General features: G+C 41.6%; 1 protein-coding gene and 1 pseudogene across 1 annotated transcript; both read right to left on the reverse strand.

The window, feature by feature from the left end:
* Positions 1–1621: 1621 nt before the first annotated feature.
* LOC118836107 (flavin reductase (NADPH)-like) lies at positions 1622–2509 on the reverse strand. The gene has a single exon (XM_036743463.1). The coding sequence runs from the start codon at positions 2426–2428 to the stop codon at positions 1805–1807; it is 624 nt and encodes a 207-aa protein (XP_036599358.1). The 5' UTR covers positions 2429–2509; the 3' UTR covers positions 1622–1804.
* Positions 2510–17118: 14609 nt separating this feature from the next.
* Positions 17119–18485, reverse strand: LOC118837215 (annotated as a pseudogene).
* Positions 18486–22372: the final 3887 nt, after the last annotated feature.

A 22372-nucleotide genomic window follows, 5' to 3' on the forward strand; every position in this document is an offset into this window, starting at 1 on the left:
GCAGTGCAAAGGCATGAAGATGGGAGATAGAGTGTCGTGTTCCAGGAGCTGCAAGTAGCCTAGTACCGGTAGATTGTAGCATGTTTGGGGGGGAGCGAGGTGTGAGAAGGCCAGAAAAGTAGGGAGGAGCTTTCAGTGCCTAATGGAGTTTATGATCTTTGATCCTGGAAGAAATAGAGAGCCAAGGGAGCTCATTGATTAAATAGGGAAAGGGATGGGGGGTGGGGGAGAGACAAGAGAGGGGGAAGAGGGAAGTTCGATGACATGGTTAGACCTGTGCTTTAGAAAAATCACCTTTGTATTCAGATGGAGGGTAGATTGAAGTAGAAAGAGACTCGGAGCAATTAGAGGGTTATTGGAATAGTCCATTGGGTGCTGGTGAAGGCCTAAAATATGGTTGTAGCTGTATGAATGGAGAGGAGAAGACGTATAGGAGATGTGAAGGTAGGAACGAGATTTGGCAACGGACTGGATATACGAGATTAAGTAAGGGCAAGGAGTCAAGGATAATATTGATGTTGCAAGCCTGTGGCCTAGAAAGTATAAGGAAGGTGGGAGGATTTGGGGAAAAAGACAACGAATGAGTTCTTTTTTGTACGTATTGAGTTGGAGATGTCTGTGACACATCCACTTTGAGATATAGTCAAAAGGCAGTTGTTGCATTGTTTTATCCTCGATGGTTAACTTACCAAGTGTTGCTTTAACAATCTGTCAATGAGATTCTCATAGTCAAAATAGCAGATGTGTAACAGCCTATAAAAGAGACTTCCAATATTAGCTCGAAACATTTTTATCTAGGCAAGGACCTGATTGGATGTTGTGACCTGCTCCCATCCTAAGTAAATACGAATAATTTTTTATGTGTGTAAATTGGGAAAATAGAAGTTGTTGTATTTCTCTTAAATTAAAAGATTTAAGAGAATTTAAATGTGAACCAGAACTCAGGGGAGAGACAAGGGCTGAATATTTAGATTTGGGAATCATCTGCATAGAGATTTAAAGCCATGGCTGATGATGAGATCACCAAGTAAAATACTTTGGAGAGAAAAGAGAAGGACCATTATGTAGTTGGGGGGAGAGACAATACCTCGCTAGTGGGCATGACATGGATGAAGAAATGGCAAAAGTAACTGAGGAGTAGTTAGAAGAACCAGGAGAGAGCAGTGTCACAAAGACTTAGAAGTCTAAAAATCTAGAAGGATGTAATAGTGTCACATGTTGAGGAGGAGTCAAGGAGGGTCAGTATTGAGGAAAGTCCATGAGTTGTGCCTCACTGTATCCATTATTGCATTATTGTGATTTTTTCTTCCTCTGGTACAGATCCAACCAACTTTTACTCAGGTATTTACTTAAATGGATGCATAATTTTATCTCTCTGGATGTTTCTTCCAGTGATGCTTATTGCAATCCATTGATACCTTTCCATCCTGTGTGACTCTTGTCCTTGTTTTCGAGCTACTTGTCACTGGGAGCCCCTCTAGTGTGCCGCAAGCCTTTCTGTCTTTCTCCTGACATCATGAGGAGACCAGGGGTGTATTTTGGCTGTCTTCTTTCCTCCCTTGTCCTTACCATGTGGCTAGGTCATCTTCCCAGACTATCATACATTTTCCTGATGATATGGTTTTTTTTTTTTTTTTTTTTGGTACTACAGGATCTTTTATTGTTCTGTTTGCTGCTTTCCTCCCATAGCCCCACTCAGCAATGGGCTATCCCTGCTTCCAAAGGACAGGACCAAGCGCTGCTCCTTCTCACCCGTGGTCGGGCTGGGTTGGGGCTAGGCTTATGGTACGGATTCCACATTCTCCTAGGTATACTGATGGGAAGGGTAGATGATATGTCCATCATACTCAGTTGTGGTGAGGCATCGAAGCATGAGGTGTCCCAGGTCATGTTTGGAGATGACTCTGAAGGGACCTCGTCCATCCACAGTCACATTGTAGGCTCCTGTCAGTGGCTGGTCCCCAGCAATGTGCGGGGGCATCACAGCCACGTAGTGTAGACCGGAATCCAACAGCAGTTTATGCATACGGATGTGGTCATCGGTCACTGCCTGGAGCCGGGCAGGGACCTGAGCTGGGTCCCACAAGAGGAAAGCCAAGGTGCAGGCCACGACCTTGTCCACGCCATGGGCCTTCATGGCGGCCACAATGTTCCAGGTGCCCTCTGACATCACGGTGGTGGGACTCAGGTCACTGCCGGTGCCCAGCAATATAATGACAGCATCCTGCCCTGCCACAGTTTCATTCACGTTGTCTGCTTGCAGGACATCACCCACCACCACCCGGGCTGGCTGGGGACCATCAGAGGGTAGCTTGGAGACATCCCTCACCAGCACTGTCACTTGGTAACCTGCTTGCACCGCCTGTGCCAGGGTGGCGAGCCCGGTTCTGCCGGTGGCTCCAAAGATCGCTATCTTGTTGATGTTCATGCTGCCAGAGGCCGGGGATCCAGTCTGGAGGGACAGAAACCACAGAGAATTCCGCGCCTCGCTGCGAAACCATAGACCCGGATCTCCTGATGATATGTTTTACTTATCTTCTTCAAATATCCTCATTGTAAATATGTGGGAATGAGATCTTCTCTATCACAGTGGCAATGATATTAGATGATGAAGATCTCTCGTGATGCTTATAATCAGAGGATTATTGAAAAGGTTTATTGTGTTGTTGTGTCTTTCGAAAGGTTTTGATGTGTGGAACAGAGATACCTTTTTTGAAGACAGTCTTTTTTGTTTTTGGTTTTTTTTGTTCTGCCAAATCAAATGCTTTCTCATAAACAACAAACAAACACAGTGGAATCTTGCGTTCTCTACACTTTTTTCAATTAATTGCAAAGTCGTAAAGATAATAAATAGCATTTTTATCGATTTTTAAAGTTTGGAAATCACTTACAGTATCTCATTTGGTCATAACACCTTGTAAGGTAGATGCTATTATCATCTTTATTTTACCAATGAGGAGACTAAGGCTGAGAAACCTTAAGTGATTTATTCAGTCATATTGCAAGTGGATGAGAGAGGAGAGAATTCAAACTCAGATCTTCTATCTTCCAAATCTGGTATTCCATCTACTATGCCACATAGCTTTCATAAAGATTTGATCCATTGTAAAACATTATTTGTCAAAGCCCACTTGTTCCATGTTAATATGCCCTCATTGAGGATCTACTTGTGCACTTCAGTCTTTCTGTTTTTCCATTTTTGTTCTCTTATAGTGCCACATCTGTCTACTCCATAAACATATCTGGGACTGTGATGTCCACATTTGGTGACTCTTTCATTATCAATGGTGAGAAAATAGTTTATTTTAAAGTTTTTGCCAATCTTTTCCATTTTTCTTGTCTTGTCTCCTTACATTTTCATCCTTAAATGTCCTCAAAAGATTTTGCTTAGTTCGGTCTCTTGCCAAATTCACTTTAAACTGGTTTTATCCTTCACTGCTTCTCCTTGCTTTTATGAATCAGTACTGCTTTTAATCATCCATCATCCTTCACAAGATTTTATAAATGAATTTATATCATAAACTGGCATTAACTTTGGCCACCACTTCTATCCACATGATAAGTAAATCCTGTTTGCTGACTAAAGCACTTTTTGGGGTCTTTTGGTCTTTTCATCGGTTTACGTTAGTTAACATTCTGTATGAAAGTAATATAATCAGTCTTTCATTATCATTTCTCAGTTACCCGTTTATCATTATCAGTTGTTTAAAAAGTTCAGAATTAAGGAGTTTAAGTTGCGTGCTGTATCTTTTTGTTATAGTCTGTTAGGGGTCCCTGACCAGCAAGGACCCCAATCTCAGTACGTAATGATGAGGCGGGAGTCAGGGAAGATGCAACTCTGATTTATTGGGAGACATTATCCAGTTTTATAGGGTTTTGCACTACATGAGCAGAAGCAGGTGTTCAAGGGGTAAGGGGATGACAGTATGGGAAGATCGATATCAGGTGGGAAGAATCTGGATTGTTGTAAACTATGATTCCTACAAGCGTATGGGAAAAACTAGGGCTGTAGTAAGGTAGTTTCTATGGGAGTATGGGAACAAAGGAGGGTGCTGTCCTACAGTATCTACGGAGGCATGGGAAGGCTCAGGCATGTAGCCAGCTGATATCAGAACTGTATGAGCTATGTGAGGCACGGGGCAGGATGCCCTTGTAAAGTATCAAAGATGTTCCAGTAAGTAAAGTATCAAAGCATTGTTGTGTTAGGCACTGGTTCAAGAGCGTTAGGTAGTGGCCAGCTGGGTTCCTCCTTCTGGGCTTGTGAGTCCTTGGTGAATGGAGTCTGCCTGCATGAGAAAGGATGGCTACGAGAGTGGGAGGGGGGCTGTTAGGGACGGAAGTCCTTCCTCCGGGCGCTTGCTGTTCCAACTCCTACTAAGCCTGTCTGGTTTTACCCAGGAAACAGGCTAAGTGCTAGGGTCTGAGCAGCCCCGGGGTTGGCACCAACTCCCTACAGTAGTCTAGCTTTAAAAAAACCATTCTGATATTTGCTTTGACAGATTGGTGGTCTAATTTTACTAATGGTGAAAATGACAAGTTTTTGAGTGATCCTAATGTGTATCCATCTTTTATATACAACTTGTGGTTATTTTTATAATTATCTAGGATAATATAGAGAATTTTGACTATAAAATATGGAACTGAATGAAAACAAACATATCATGCTAAAACATACAAAGCCAAGTATCACCTTTTCAAAATAGTCATTTTCTGAGGCAGTATGCAATTATTAATTAGTTGCTGTGTCTTTGGATACTGTAAGTACAATGGCTACTCATGGGCCCGATCTCACTACTGATTAGCATGGGAGCTTTGGCCTGCTCCATTTTCAACCTGGAGCAGTTCCTCCCTCCACAGACAACCTAGTGATGCCCCAATCCCAGGGATTCGCCATATTGATGTTGTATTTAGTATGGGCACTTGATTGATTTAGCCCATTACAGCTAAGAAATCTTGACCTCAACAGATCTGCCAACCTCAACCTCATTTGGAATTACAGGCCTGTGCCACCATACCTACTATTTAATTGACACACCAAGGAATCTCTACTTTGCAAATGACTGAATCTTTCACATTTAAATGCAGTTAATAAAGTTCATTTTTGAAACAGTACCATTGTTACTGTTCAAAGTAGTTTAAATTGCATTCTCAGTGACAACATGATAGTGAACAGTTGCACTAAATACAGTTTGCTGTTTGTATCACACAGACTTAACACAGAGATTCTTAATCTAGAGTCCAGAACTTTTTTTTAATTTAATTTTTTTTGTTACAGTTTAAGTTTCACACTGTTGCTCTCTCTCCTTCCACACCCAGCACTACAGAAGGCCGGAGATTTATCAATATATGTAAAACTGTACTGTGCATACTTCTGCTTATCAGTTCTTTCTCTGGAGGTGGATAACATCTTCTTTTCTAGATGATTTGAGTATTTATAGTACTCAAAATGACTTAGTCATTTCACATTGTTCTTTGAACAATTTTGATGTTACTATGTACAACATTCTCTTGGTTCTGCCAATTTCGTTCTTCATTATTTCATGCAAGGCTTTCCATGTTTTTCTAAAATCAACCAGCTCACCGTTTCTTATTCCATCACAATCATACACCACAGCTTGTCTTTCCCCAATTTGGGTATCCCCTCAATTTCCAGTCCTTTGCCACCACAAAGAGAGCTGCTATGAATATTTAGAACATATAGGTTCTTTACCTTTTTCCCTCATAACCTTGGGAAACAGACTTAATAGTGGTACTGCAGGGTCAAAGGATATATGATAGTTTTATAACACTTTGGGATAATGCCAGATTGTTCTTCAGAATGGTTAGATCAGTTCACAGTTCCACTGACAGCGAATTAGTGTCCAGGTTATCCATATCCCCTTCAACATTTGTGCCTTTCCCCTTCTATCATTTTAGCCAATCTGATAGGTGTGAGATGATATCTCAAGGTTGTTTTGATTTTCATTCTCTAGTCAGTAATGATTTAGAACATTTTTTCATATGATTATTTATAGTTTTGATTGCTTCATTGAAAAACCGTTCACATTTCTTACCATTTATCAGTTGGGGAATGACTCATATTCTTATAAATTTGACAGAGTTCTCTGTTTGAGATATGAGACCTTTATCTAGAAAACTGTAAATCCCCCCCCCCAATTTTCTGCTTTCCTTCTAATCTTGACTACATTGGTTTTATTTGTTCAAAACCTTTTTAACATTTAAGTTTTTATAACTATTTCAATATAATGTTTCCTTTGTAATTCTGTGCATTGTGTTTTATTTTATGCATTTAATAGTATCGTGGGGAGGATGGTGATGTGCTAAGAGAGGAGGGCCTTAAAGATGCACCAATCTGAAAAGAAATAAGAAGAATCACCTGCAGACTCCTCCATCTATCCCAGAGATCTCCAGAAGGAATCCCAGAATCTTGCAGGGTAGTTGGAAGACAGGGCGCAGGGCAGGGCTGCACCAGAGGGCATCAAACACCGGCACCAGAGGCCTGAGCCTGGGAGAGTCTCCGAGCAGAGACCAGCTCAGGGTATCCTCCTCAAAGTCCCTGGTGACAGAAGCCCAGCAGGAGGAGCCCCCTCCCCTCCTCACCCCCTCAGGGAGCTCTAGGCAAAGGCAAAGGTCTGGTATAGGGATCTAGAGGCAGGGTGCAGTAGCATCCTGGGCCTAGAGAGAAAGACTAGCTTGAAGTACCTCTCTGAAGCCTGTGGTGGGAGCGTGGTGTATGGAAGTAGCCCCTGAACTCAGCAGCTGGGGAAACCCCAGGCAGAGCCTAAAGAGAGAGGCTCTGGAACTCTATGGCAAGAGAGAGCTCCCAGTTAGCACTCAGCACTGAAGTAGCCGCAGTCTCTTGAAGAAGGAGGTTAGTCTTGGCCATCACACTCAGGACCTGCAAGGCCCTGTCCATTCCATTCAGTTTTTAAGCTTGACCCTGGCACGTGTAGAGGAACCTATATCCCAAAGTTAATGAAATGAGCGAACCAAGGAAAACTCCAAATACAGTAAGGAAATGTACCATGGTTTGAGAGATGCCCAGAAGGCAAACTCAGGAGTTTGGTGACGCTACAAAAAGTTCATATCAAGTTGCAGAGAAAAAATGTCCTAGTCACAAGAATTATAAGAGTACACAAAAGAAATGAAATAATCAAAATGAAATAATGGCAAAGAGAATTGACACCTTAGAAAAGACATAGGAAAACCTACCCCAGGAATTATGTCCCTAAAATTAGAATGGGCCAGACAGAAAACAATGAAAAAACAGATAAGAAGAAATACTAATGTAAAATTAAAAGATTTTTATAAAGCTAAGAAAATGCCAAGAATATTATATAAGAAACAACTGACCTAGAAACCAAGTGAAGAAGAGACAATCTTAAGAATTATCAGATTATCTGAAAATCGTGACCAAAAATGTCTGGTTTCATATGTCAAGAAATATAAATGAAAACTGTCCAGAGCTCTTAGAATCATGGGGCAAAATGAAAATAGAAAGAATCTAAACTGATAGCCTTTGGAGATCAACTCCAAAATGAAAACTCCAAGGAACATCTTGGCCAAAATTCAGAGTTTCCAGATCAAGGAAGAAAATACCATGAGCAGCCAAAAAAGAAAGGAGATGGGAATCATGATAAAGATCATACAACACTTGATGGCTGCCTCTATGGAATATAATATCCCCAAAGGCAAAAGGCTTAGAACCAAGTAAACTTTCTGGTAAAAATAAATATAATCCTACAAGGGAAAAAATGGACCTTTAAAAAAAACCTTTTTCATAAACCTAATCATCAAACACAGCAATGTCAATCTACAAAGAACATGAAAGAGTACCATATAAGAAATTATGGACTGTCACACAAGTTTTTAAAAATATATATGAAATTTATAAAATACTAACAAAAATGATCCCTTTGTGACCCCTTCTGGGTTTTTTGGGTGGGGTGAGCGCATGCACACACATATAGGTGTGTGTGTGTGTGTGTGTATTTAAAATTATATTTATATATAATCATATATACAGATTAATTTTAAATGTTACAAATTTTCCATCAGCAAAAATCTGCCTTCTTTTCTTCCCACTCCAACCCGCTCCTTCCCAATTGAGAACAAAGATAAAACTCACATTATAAACATAGCAAAACAGATTTCCACATTGGTTATATTCAGAAAAATGTATCTGAATTTTTACTCTGAGATCTTCACCTTTGTTGGAAAGTAGGTAGCATGTTTCATTCTTAGTCTTTCGGATTCATGTTTGATCATTATACTGAACAGAGTTGCTAATTCTTTCAGAGTTCTTAATTTTGCCATATTGTATTGTCATTGTATAAATCTTTTTTTGCTGGTTCTATTCACTCTGCATCATTTCATTCAAGTCCTAGGTTTCTCTGAAACTATCCCCTTAATCATTTCTTACAGTATTCTGTCACATTTATATATTGTCATTTGTTCAGCCAGTCCAAAAGTGGATTTTTAGTGGAATTGAGGATTTCTAAGTATTCTTGATGAAAAGACCAAAATTAAATAAACATTTTGAAATGAAAACTGACTCCCAAGAAAACATCCAAAGGTCAGTCAGAATCACTTGATAAGCATTTATTAAGTGCCCACTATGTCCAAGGCACTGTGTTAAATGATTGGGATACAAAAAGAGGCGAAATACAACCTCTGCCTGCTCTGAGATACCTTGTAGTCTAATGGAGGAGACAGCATTTAAAAAAAATCTGATATTACTATAGCCCTTTTAAAATATTATGATGTTTTATTTTTTCAGTTACATGTAGACATAACATTTTAATGCTCTTTTTAAAAATTTGAGTTCCAAATTCTCTTACTCCCTTCCACCTCACCCCCTTGAGAAGGCAATTATATATACATACATATATATATATATATATATACACATTATACATGTGCCATTGTGCAAAACATTTCCATATTAGCCATATTTTGCAAAAGAAAATGCAGACCCCCACCCACTAGAATAATAAAGGTTAAAAAAGTAAACTTCAATCTGCACTCATACTCCTATCAGTTCTTTCTCTGGAGGTGGATAGCATTTTTCATCATAAGTTCTTTGGAATTGTCTTGGATTACAGTATTATGGAGAATGACTAAGTCATTCATAGTTAACCATTATAAATGTTGCTGTCCTCTGGTCTTTACCCATAAAGGGATTTTGTTCCCCTGTAATCAGCAGCACTAGCACTCCTCCTGGGACTGATCAGGTCCCCTGCTCTCCTACAGCAGCAATTGCTAGGGCTCCTGTCTTAGAACTGAGACCAGGGTCCCTACTGCCCAGTGTGACCACAAGCACTCCTCTGCCCTGGAAATGCAACCAGCCCCCTGGGCCCCTGGTCTCCTGTTACTGCAAGTGCTACTGTTCCTTTTGGCTCTCTGACTGTGACCTGGCATTGTGTGTGGGGAATGCAACAGGGTCCTGAACCCACTGTCAGCAAAGAGTCTCCTTCAGTCTTCTTTTGACAAGTTGTTTGACTTTGCACCTACCTCATCGCCTCTTTCTGTGGGCTGCAAGCTCATGAAGCTGCTGCTACTGTCGATGCAGCTGCCTCCAAGGCCTGCTTCTGGTCCTGCCCTCTGTGCTATCCGACCACCACCCTGATGAGACAGATTTTTCCTGCTGACATCATGAGTTGTCTTGGGCTGGAAAACTGTTTTCTGCTGCTCCAGAATTCTATTTGAGGCATTATTTTAGAGTTGTTTGGAGGGGAACTTGAGAGAGCTCTGCTGAGTGCTTCTCTACTCTGCCATCTTGGCTCTGCCTCCTTCCATTAATATAGTCTTGACACCTAAGCCAGGGAAAGACAAAGTAGAGAAAAAAATACATCCCTAATAATTAGTGCAAAAATTTCAAATAAAATATTAGCAAGTAGGCTACAACAGCATGTTAGAAATGTTACTATGGCCAGGTTTGTTTTATGTGAAGGATGCAGCATTGGTTCAGTATAAGGAAGATGATAAATTTAATAAAGTATACTAGAAGAAGCCATATGATTATATTAATAGATGCTGAAAAGATATTTGACAAAATCCAGTATCTATTTCCATTAAAATCTAGAAGGCATGAGAATAAATAGACCTTACCGTGATACAATATGTTGCAAAAGTCTTAGTGCAAGTAAAATAAATAATAACTATCTAAATCTAAGACCAACATATGTAATGGAGAAAAGTTAAAGGATTTTCTAATAAGATCATGGGTCAAGCGAGGATCCCCATCATCATTACTATTAATCATAGTGCTAGGAAAGATAGCTATAGCAAGAAGACAAGAAAGAGAAGTCAAGGGAATAAACATAGGCAAAGAGGAAATAATTTCTGATTTTTGCAGGTGGCATTTTAAATATGAAGCCCTAGAGAATCAACCAAAAAGCTAATTAAAACAAATTCAGCTAAGTTGTAGGACATAAAATAATAGATAAGTTCTGGATCACATGACCAACAAGATGGAGATTTAGACATTTTCTTTGATACCCTTGACCCTTCAAACCTCTCCAAAACATAAATTATGCACCAAAAATAAAAAAAAAATACTTTAGCTTTAATCAGAACTAATCACCATGGTCTAGGACACCTGGAATACAAAAGAAGGTTAAAAAAATAAACCCCAAAACTGATGCCTACATTGAGCTCACTCAATTCACCCAATTTGTGAAGGGCTCTAACACTGGAAGGGCCTAGGTGAGCTTGATCTGAATGTACCATGTCCATTTAGCAATGTAAGCTTCTGTGCCCCACCCATTTTATTAGAGAGACTGTCTTGTATCACACGACCCATAATAGACGTTTCTAGGAGAAGAGTGATTATATGACTCTGTGTCATCCCACCACTCAACATGCTGCTAACAATGAAGCTCCGCTGGGCAGCCCAAGAACACATGGGTTTGCAACTAAACCCCACCCCGTATTTTTGTACCCCCTCTCTCTTTTCAGTGCCATGGAAATCCAAGCTCCAGACTGCAGAAGCTTACTGAGGTCATGATAGCATTCTATGTTGCAAAAGATCACTGCAGGAGAATGGAGGGAAAGGTGCAGGGTATGTGTGTAGGCTTGAAATACAACTCAGCCCTACATCCCCAAACCTTCTTTCTCTCAGAGCCTCCAAGACCCAAACTACAGAAATCAACCCTATAAAACCAGAGTGACAGCTTTCTGACCTTCCAGTGCTAGGCCAGAGGACTGAGGGACAGAGAAGGCAGGATAGGACCCTGGGTGAGAGGGGTGGGGTGGTAGGAGGGTGTCCTGTGTGGCACTCCACTAAGCCTGAGGGGAAAAGCTCAGCATCCAGCTGGGGCCAGTTCTGTCCGCAAAGTCACTTGGGGCAGAGATTTAAGCTTATGAATCATGAATTGCCCAGTGTGAGAGGAGGCTAAGAGGCTTTGAGGTCCAGGCCCCAAAGAAACTACCGTCAGAAGGGAAACCACCATTCCTGTGACTGAAACTAATCAGAAGTTTGTTTTCACTTAGGAAAGAGTCCCATTTACTTTCTCCAGGGCTTCCTGAACTTACCCTCTTTATTACCCCATTGTAGTGGGCAGAAATCTGAAAGAGGTCTTCCTTCCTGTGGGCTTTGATGTGTATTACATTGATGATGCTGTGTTGACTGGTAAGACCACAATAGCAGAGGCCCTAAGTAACATGGTGGCCCATTCGAAGGACGTACAGTGGTAAACAAGCTCTCAGAAAGTCCAGAACTCCCACTCATTCAAATTTCAGGGAATCAAATGGGTGGCAAAAATCTTGAAGATTCTGGGCACAGTCTAGAATAAGCTACTGATACTTGCTTTCCAATTATCTAGGTAGGAAGCTGTTACGGGCCGAGTTAGAGCTGAGCCAGAGCCGAGCCCTGCCCTCCTCGGACCTCCACGCCCAGGGCCTGCTGAGATAAACTCAGGGCTCTGAGATATGGGTGGAGCCAGGAGGAGGGGTCTCGCCTTTGTTGCTTCCCTAGCAATTCCAGGTCTTTGCCCGGACCTGCTTGAGCACATGGAACTTCCGGTTCTTTGCCTGGACTGCCTGCCCGCAGGGAGCTTCGGGTTAGAGCGGGAAGAGAAGGGGAGGAGAGTAGGCGGAGTCGGGGCGGTCCTAGTACCCAGGTGTCTTGATTTTACCTGTTCTTTCACCCACGTAACCAAAGAATGTACCTACGTCACTAAAGATATAAAAATGCTGCTTGCTGAAATAAAATTCGGAGTCATTCACCATCTTTCAGCTCCCGCCCCGTACATTGTCCGTGAGATCAGGCCCTTTGCTAGGCAAAGGCCTGGGTATGGGGGGCTAACAACAGACCCCCACGATTTGGTTGCGAGGCCGGGGACCCGCAACAGGAAGCCTAGAGCCTAAATGAACTGTTAAGGTTTTTGAGAACCCATATTCCTTAATTGGGTGTCCTCATGGCTCCCGTTTATCAAGTTGCCTGCCAGTATGTTTCTTTTAACTGGGGCCCAGATAGGTTACAGTCCTGTAAAATCTAAAGCAGGCTGGCTAGCAGTCTCTCCCATGGAGCCCTTTATGACCTACAAGGCCTTATATGTCTGGAAGGTCTCTATCCATAAAGACCAGGCTGAGTAGAGCTCTTGGTGGGCATTAAAAGGTGTCCAAGCAAGTGATTGTTATGTTTCTGTAGTTGCAAGTTGCCCCAAACTATATCCATTTTGCAAAGTAGTTGCTTGCCAATATTGGGTTCCAATTGCTACTGAATAGATGACACAGGGTCATACAATCACTCTTCTCCTAGAAATGTCTATTATGAGTTGTGTGACACAAGCTAGTCTCTCTAATGAAATGGTTGGGGCACAGAAGCTTATATTGCTAAATGGATGTGGTACATTCAAAATCAAGCTCACCTGGGCCCTTCCAGTGTTAGAGCCCTTCACAAATAGGGTAACTACTGTGCCAGAGATTGAAGCCTCTAATCCAAGGCATAGAACCTTGCTTCCTCTGCTAGTTCAATGGGCCCTCACCTATGAAAACCTGGCTCCTGAAGAATGTTGTTTTGTTTGGTCTGTATCTATGGCTCCATCTGCTATGAGACATTTGCAACTCGACTAATCCAGCAACAGAGGGATACCCTAGAACAGTGGTGGGGAACCTGTGGCCTTGAGGTCACATGTGGCCCTCTAGGTCCTCAAGTGTGGCCCTTTGACTGAATCCAAACTTCACAGAACAAATCTCCTTAATAAAAGGATCTCCAGTCCTGCCCTAGAGAATGGGTTCCTCGCGAGTTCTTCCAGTTGGATGAGACGGCTGTCATATGAGAGAGCCTTGAGAGATAGGGAAAATTCATATAATTCCTGGGTAGTGCCTGTAAGTCTGGCCAAGTGGTTTGGGGGCTGGAGAGCACAAAGCTGGATAATCAAAGATTCTTCCCTTTGGAGTCAGGACCAATGGGGGAATTTTACCTATGTGTTTCATTATATACAGTTGTTTGTGGGATTCTTCAGTACCCTACTAAAGACATCATTGCTAAACAAGGTTGGAGCCATTAAAAAAAGATATGGTGATGAGTAGAGATTGAAGAGTGGGTCCATTGCCAAAATGAATATCGGGATGGTGATGCCATGTTGTACTAGGCATAGGACCATTTATTCTGCTAAGGACAAGGCAACTCTTCCTACTGAACTGGGCTCCTTGTGCCAGTCAGAGCAGCCACCTAACCCAACAGGCAAAGTGCCACTCTCCCATCTCATGGCAAGAGGTTTGCCTCTGCTAATCAGTAGTAGCATCATCATGTACCTGACTGCCAATGTCAGGTGTCCAAACTCCCAAAAGTCAAGTTTGTGATAAATTGGTGTCACTTTACAGAGGGGAAGAGCTTTTTAGACCAGTGATTTCTGGGATCCAGTCTCCGGGAATACTTACATGATAAGAATGGACTATTTTTGCTAGAACCTCTTCAGTCTTTCCTTATTTTATTCACAAAAACCCTCTTCAGAGACCTCCCTATGCCCTGGAGAAATAGTTCAGGTCTCCTTCAGTTGGTAGGCTTCCTTTCCTCTAAGAAGGCTCAGATAACTCATTTCCAGAAAGGATTTGGGAGACCAAGGGGTGATTTCATTTTGAGGAGCCTTGCTTTCTAATAGCATGGTAAAGGTGAAAACTTTATCAGTATGGTAAATGTGTACTTAGAATAAATAGGATCCCTTTTATGATTTGATAGTAATTCTGAGTCCCTGAATGGGAGTGAAAGTCCTTATTTAGCCTATGTAGAAGAAAGGGATATTCCCCTACACAGAGGTTTCTAAGGGGTCAAAGATCTTGTATAATTTCCCCGATGTTAGTCTTAGGGAAGGAAGTGTTGGTGGGTGAGCCAGAGGTTACTGAATGGGTGTCACTTTAGGAAGAGCTTAGGCATCAACTTGGATCTTGGGACAGGTTGCATATAAGAGCTTAACAAACTCTAAGCTGCTTCAATTTAGATAACCCTGATGTGTAATGAAGATGTTGACAGCATTGAAAATGTCCTAACCAGTGCTGTGGTTCTGAAATTACTGGTGGTGTTCCTACTTATTGTTGCTATCTTACATCAAGAGAAAAATCTGTGACTGTGTTGGAGGTGTCAGCATCTAAATTAAGTCCCTGAAACTCCTGGTGGTGTGCCAGTTCATCACCAACATCTTGCATTAGGAGACTTATTGTAAACTGCAAAGATCTGATATCACCTACACATAATTTAAATCTGAGAATTTGTCCCTTTGTAGGGAGATGGAGGAGCCTAGGAATTTGGACTGTCATTGTCCTCCAAATTGTTTTTCTTCTTTCTTATATTTCTTTATGATGACTGTTTTGGGAAAGGAAAATACCTATATTTTTCTTTTCCCTTTTACAACTCCCTGTACTGTGGAGGATTATCTGGTGAAAGCCCTAAGAGCTTTTAAATAATAAAAAGTCTTCCAGTCTGTAAAGCTCTGCCTCCCTTCATGCAGCTTCTTGGTAGTATTGATGTAATTTTCTGGTCATTTAGGTGCATAAAGCCAATCAAAGGAGTTGAATGCCTGTTCACGTAGGGGCATAAAAGATCCTATAGACTCGGGATGGGCACTCTTTCCAACTTAGTGGCATCGGAAGACCATGCTACCAATCACTATACCCTGCCCTTTGTTTTCATATGGAGATGAGGGGGCACCTCTCTATACAAGCTAAGCGCTGCTGTATGTATCCTTGTTCCATATCCTTGCTATGTTAGGGTTAAGTAAACCATTAAAAAAAAACTATTCGATGATCTATGAGTGCCTCATTTCCTCCCAAAATTAATCCTAATAATTGCTAATGTGAGAAACGTGGTTTTGGGGATCACTGGACTTCCCCAAATTGTGAGAACACGTGGCTTTGGGGATCATTGGACTTCCTAGGCAGGGCCAAAGTCCTGAGGAAGAACTCTGATAATCCCTAGGGAAGGCTGTACAGACCACAGGACTCCCAGAGGAAGACCAAGTGGTAGCCCCCCCCTTAATCTGTGGGGATCACAGGGCCTCCTAGGGGTCAGACCCTAAGGAGGACCCAAGTGATGGCCCCTTAGGACAGTGGTAAGATCACAAGGCTCCCAAGACAGGGTGGGAAGTCCCAAGTGATGTTCCCTTAAGAAGGCTGTGCAGACCACAGGGTTCCCCAAGGGCATCCGGAGTGGTAACCCTCTTAACACCTCACTGGGGATCACAGGACACCCCAAGGCAAGATCTGGGAGTAAGCCTGGCAAACTTCCACTGCCTATTGCTTCCCTTCACTTGACCTTAGGAAAATCCATGTGATTTGCCCATTTTCACCCAAAGAACTCAAGACCAGAGTGGGCAGAGAAAGGCATTTTATCACGCTCCTCAAGAGAGCAGGTGTAGTGGTCCCTGGAACACTCACACTGATACAGCTGCAGCAGCAGGGGTAACCATTCCCTCCACTCCTGCTAGAGTTACGGTTAGTTTACAGTCTTTGTTTTTTCACATGGTTTTCCTAGGTTATACAGTTTATATAAATAGGATAAGGATACGGAAGCAAAAGTGAAGTTAATTAGATTTTCCTTGTCTTAGTTTAGGATTAAACTATATTCTTTTACTTCCCCTACTTTCCCTGTTTAACATATGCAAATTATGCAAATCAGTAGGCCTGGATTCTTGACCAAGACCAGACCCTAGATAAGCTTGAACTGGTTCAAGTGGATTTGGCCTCTCTAATTCCCTAGACTGCCTTCTCAAAAAGTATGCACATGCGTACAAGCCTCTGACCTCTCACCTGACCGACCTTGAGGCCTGGTCTCTGCTAAAGCTGGGGTGGGGGAGGGCAGGGAAGCACACCTTTAGTTCTGTGGAAACAAAACTCCTCCTCCCATTTCTTACACTAACATTTATATACAACCCTGAGAACAAAGTGCTGTCATGACCCTCATTTTACAGATGAGGAAACAGAGGCAAAACAGGTTAAATGATTTGCCCAGGACTGTATAGCTATTAAGTGCGCAAGGCTAGATTTGAATTCAGGTCTTCCTGACTCCAGGTCTGGCATTCTATCTAGTGTGCCCCTTAGCTGCCCCTGAACATTGAAGCTGAACTAACCAGGCCTGCTAGTAACAGATGAAGGAACAAAGGGGATTATTACAGCCAGTGGTAGTGGGAATTGAGTGAACCACATTGACTCTATCTTGTGACTCAGTTCTGGAGCTAGTTCAGTCCCTTTTCTATTCTTTGGGTCTAGTCTAACTTCCGTCTCGTGAGAAAACTTTGTTCAGTTGTGAAAACTGGGAAAAAACCTTATTGTATTGCTTGAACCTAGCCCCGGCAAGGTTTAAATTGGCATGACTGTTTCTACCTCTACCCGCTGTTTAGAGACCCTTAACTAAGGACCCAAGTCATGCTGATTAGAAACCCAGTCAAGCCCAAAGATTGATGTAAGGGGTTTTCTCACAATTGTGCTTCTTTTTTTGGTGGTGGTTGTGGTGGGATTAAATGCATTTTATTTTAGACAACCTACATGACATGTTTTTAAAAACAATGCCTCCACTCCAAATAAATCAAGGCCAAAAATAAATGAATAAAGCTCAAGATGACATCAGTCCAAGTTTGTCCAAGTCCTGGTGTTGTGTAGATGACAAAAAGCAGCAGCCAGTTATGATGACAGGTGATTCAAAGTAATCAGCTGAGTTTGGTAACATTTCTCCATTTCTAAGCCATCTTTAAAGAAAATCATATATGGAGTCACACCATCCTCACGGAAGTCCAAGAGAGCCACCATGCCGGCTGGATTCCTGTTTTCGCCTATGAAGAACCGACAGTTTTTAAAATTAGCAAGGCTGTGTTTGATTGGCTCTGCAGCTCCTGTCATGAAAGGTTTTACTCTCTGTGGCTTGTGTTCTTCGAGTCTGCCTTTGATTGATTTCATATAGTCTTTGATGTACTTTTTTGTAGGATTCTTTTGTGAAAGTAGTTTCTTGCAGATGATGGTTTATTACTCTGTCGACTCCAGTGATTATAGTGGCATCTGTTCCTTCCCCCTCAGGACCTTCAGCAGAGGCATTTCCACCCACGAGTGAATCATCAATTCTGTCCTACCGACCATCTTCCTCTCCACCTCCAGGCACAGCCCGTTCGCGATCTCCCGGATCTTGTGAAATGTCGGAGAACATCTCCTCATGGCTGATGAGGTCCAAGTATATGGTTATGGCTGCGGAAGGAGGGAGGCGGTGGCGGTGGCGCTAGCGCTGCGGCGCCCCGGAGCTCGGTGTGAGCGCTATGCAGCCGGAGCGGAGCGGCACTTGGGGCGGGGAGCGGGCGGAAAAGACAATTGTGTATCTTAAGCGACCCATGTGTCTTATCTGAGAACTGGCCTCATACTGATCGATCAGAATTGTTTCTGTGTTCCTTTGATTGTTCATTTAGGGGAATGGGACACCTCTTTTTCTGATTTCAGGCAATGCACTTGTTCACTCTCTCTCCCAACCTGGAAAGTCCCTAATCTTTCCTCCGATTAGAAATCAGATGACCTAATGTATCCTGGTTAATTGTTTTCTTTTAATTTTTTGGCCTTACTTGATTTTTTTTCATGTGTAAAAATCTGTCTCTGTATTTGGGGCTAAGCTGAGGAAGGTTCTGGTCCTGATTTGTTTGGCAATTGGCATGCCCTGCTTAATAAATCAATATTCTCAGAAGCTTGAACCTTTGTTTCCTCAGGCATTTCATCTTTCACCTGCCACATATACCAACCTCATCTTTCAACTGAAATTGCTCCCTCCAAAGTTATTAACAATCCCTTAATTGCCAAATCTAATGGCCATTTATCAATCTTCTCGATCTCTCTGCAATCTTCGGTTATTGGATCTTCAACTAAGGCATGCTCACTAACTGTGGGTATCTCCTAGGCTCTGATATGGGCCCTCTTCTCTTCACTATTGGTGATTTCACTAGCTCCCATGCTGTCAATTATCATCTCTATGCAGATGTCTCTCAATTCACTGTCCTAGCCCAAACCTTCTTCATGTCTCCAGCTGCCCTACTGGGCATCTCAAAGATGTCCCATAGACATCTTAAACTCAGGATGTACAAAATCGAATTCATTATCTTTTCCTCAAAACTTTTCCGTATTCCTAACTTTCTTGTTACTATGGAAGGCACCACCATCCCTGTAAGTCAACCCAGGCTCACAACTTTCGCGTCATTCTTCATTCCTCACTCACCCCACATCCAGCCAGTTGTCAAAAGTCTTGTCATTTCTACCTTCTTTCATATACTTTTGCTTCTCTCCTCTGATTACTTCTACTATTTTGGTTCCTTCCTCCTTTCTGGTCTTCTTACATCTTACTTACCTTATGCAATCCAGTGACACTGGTCCACCTGCTATTCCTGGTACAGGACACTCCATTTTCTAACTGAGCATTTTCGCTGGCTGTCTGCCAAGCCGCATCTCTCTCCTCCAGCTTCCTTGGCTTCTTTCTCATCTAAAGTCTCAACTTCTGCAGGAAGACGGTTCTGGTCCTTCTTAACCTTCCCTCTGGGATTATCTCCAATTTATCATCACATATCTTATTTCTAGTTGCTTGCATGTTAGACTGAATTTTTTGAGAAGAGAGACTACTTTTTTGCCTTTCTTTATATATCCAGTATTTAGCACAGGACCTGGAACATAGTAGGTACTTGATAAATGCCAATTGATTGATTCCCTTCCAAGAACCCCAAGGGAAATAACTTAAAGGTTATATTTGACTTACATCTTATTGTTGGTGTTCAGTCGTTCAGTCGTGTCTGACGCTTCGTGACCCACTGGACCATGCCAACACTATTCATGGGGATTTCTTGGCAAGTAGACTGGAGTGGTTTTCGATTTCCTTCTCCAGTGGATTAAGGCAAACAGAGGTTAAGTGACTTGTCCAGGGTCACACAGCTATTGAATGTCTGAGACCAGGTTTTCCTTACTCCGGCTTAGCCTTCTATCCACTGAGCCACCTAGCTGCCTCCTGACATATCTAGGCTCTTCCTATAAAGGAAGTAGTAGGAAGGTACTTGATGTATTATATAAATAAGGTATTTTTTTCACACAAAAGAAATGCTTCGACTGAGGCCCCTGAGGCTTCTTATCTCTTCTTGTGTCCAGTAGTCAACCAATAAACATTTCATAGGTGCCTACTATATGGCAGGCACTATGCTAAACTCTGAGAATACAAAGAAAGGCATAAGACAGTCCCTGCCCTTTAGCAGCTCACAATATAATGGGGGAAGAGAACACATATAAAGAAGCTAAAAAGCAGGGGATGAGGAATAAGGAAGGTGGTAATGAAGTACTGTAGCCAGGGTGGGAAATGAGCTGAAGACACATGAGTTTTAGAGTTGGTTTCATCCTGCAGCATGATGAGTTTCTGGAAATCATGAAATCGAGGAGGTCAGTTGGATGGGAAATGATAATCCAAGGCTGAAAACATCCATTTCAGAATTACTATCATTCACCTAAGCTCAGGAAGGAAACATAGAGAGGAAGCTAGGGATTTGAGAACCAGTCTCGAGCTCATGTAGGCCATTGTATATTACTGGCCACCATGTGTGAGCAGTTCTCCACTTTTGCAGAGATGGGGGAAGGCCCCCCTTTCCTACCTCTTCACAGGAACTCAGCGGAGAACTTCAGAGTCCTTACACTCTTGGCAGAAGATAAGAGAAAGGTCTACAAGTCAGGTTAAATCTCTTTAAAGTCTATTTAGTGGATGGTTCTCTCTGGCTTTGTTTTCACTCTTCTCTGAAGCAGCCACTTCCCCTTGCTGCCATAATAGGGATAGAGGGACCATCCAGGGTGTACTGCATTGTGTCAAAGCACCTTTTATTTATTTGTTTATTTATTTATTTTTTGCACTAAACTAATAGGTGAAAGATGACAAATGTGTGACCAGAAATGAATAAGCTCCAGGCATGCTCCATAAGGTATATTCTAGCTAGAGCCAATGAGGGAGAGGTTCCCATAGTTACACCATTACTCTTCCCTCCCCTCCCCAGTTAAACTGTGGTTAACCATTGCATTAATGGACTTTGTGTATTTTATTGCTTAAAGGAAGGTGAGAGGTAATAGGAGGTAAAGCACTGTATCAGCAAGGCAATAATCACGATATAGATGATAATTGTCAAAATGCCTACGTGGGTCTGTATCGCAAAATATAGGAGACTCTCCACATAGAAGGTAGAAGAGGTAAACCATTTATTCAGACACCAAAGAACCAGGTCCTGTAACCAGTAAGTCCACAACATCACAGCAGGGAACCACTCCATCGCACAACCTTCTGCCCCCTGCTGGGGCCTTGCCACGTACGAGCAAACTTACAGCACAGCTATCACATGTCTGCTCTTTCCCTCAGCTCTGTCATAACTGCTCTCTCAGTATTTCCTGTGACACGACTTCCTTTTCCTCTCAGTAAGCTCCTCCCACCACATGTGACTTAGGCTTCCTGTGACATAAGCAGGTCATATGGCCTATTAATGGGTGGGAAAGCTCTTCAAATCTAAATTGCTATTACAAGCACATAGGAGAAAGAAGATTTTCAGATGTGATATACCTATACATGAAAGACAGAGACAGAAAGATTGAGAAACAGAGAAAGAAGCAGATGGTTTTAGAGAGACAGAAATAGAGACAATAAGTAGTAATTGAGAAACACCCAGAGAGACAAAGAAGCAGAGTCAGAGAGAGAGATTAAGATTCTAGTGGCTGGAATCTTCCCATCTGGGAAGCTTATTTCCTTTGTACATCTGGGGGCTCAAGATAAACAAAAGAGGACTTTAAAAACATTTTTATTCATTTTGAATGTAAATACAAAACGACAAAAAAAGAACATTTTCCATGTACACAGCACAACATAAAAAGAGGAGACAATATAAAAACACGAGTACCCATTTTATACTGTTTACTTTTTTTGAAAACCTATGTAATAAGTACCACTTTTCAAAGCTATGCTGCTTTTCTGTGCTTCCTTCCAAGTTTTCTTTTGTTTTTTGCTATGTACTTTTATTTTTTTTTTCTCCTTCCCTCTCCACCCCACCTGAGAGAAGGCTATCATTAGGCACAAATATGTATACATACGTAAAACCATACTGCAGATACTTTTACTTATCATTTCTTTCTCTGGATGTGGATAGCATCTTCCTTCATAAGTCCTTTGCAGTTGATTTGGGTATTTATAATACTCAAAATGACTTAGTTTTCAAAGTTGTTCTTAGAACAATATTGCTTTTTTATATATGCAGTGTCCTCTTGGTTATGCTCATTTCACTCATTACTTCATTCAAGGATCTTCTTGGGAAGGCTTTTTGCTTATTCCCATCATAAATAATGCTTGCTGGTGGTTTTAGGTAGATGCTTCTGAACATTTTGAGGAACAATCCATTCAAAAATATGCTTTCAAATTTTTTTTAGTAGGAATGATTGTTATATTTTATCAAAAGCTTTTTCTACATCTATGGATATAATCATAATTTTTGTTACTTTTGTTATTGTTATAGTCAAATGGTTTTCCTTATGTTGAACTACTCCTGCATTCCTGGTTTGAATCCCACTTGGTCACAATATATAATCTTCATAATATATTATTGTAGTCTCCTAGCTAATATTTTATTTGGGATTTTGGATCCCTATTGAGAAATTATTCTACAATTTTCATTCTCTGTTTTTTCTCTTCTAGGTTTAGGTGTCAGTGCCATATCTGTTTCAAAAAAGGAGTTTGGTAGGGCTCCTTTGCTTTCTGTTCCAAATAATTTATTTAATATTGTAATTAGTTGATTCTTAAATATTTGGTAGAATTCACTTGTAAGTCCATCTGGTCCTGATGCTTTTTCCTTAGGAAACTCAGTTATGGCTTGTTCTAGTTCTTTTTCTAAAATAGATTTACTTAGAT

Source organism: Trichosurus vulpecula, chromosome 2, assembly GCF_011100635.1.
Source record: "Trichosurus vulpecula isolate mTriVul1 chromosome 2, mTriVul1.pri, whole genome shotgun sequence".
Lineage (NCBI taxonomy): Eukaryota > Metazoa > Chordata > Mammalia > Diprotodontia > Phalangeridae > Trichosurus > Trichosurus vulpecula.

Coding starts and splice junctions, on each gene's coding strand:
- LOC118836107 (XM_036743463.1), bottom strand. CDS start 2,428: ATGAACATCAACAAGATAGCGATCTTTGGAGCCACCGGCAGAACCGGG.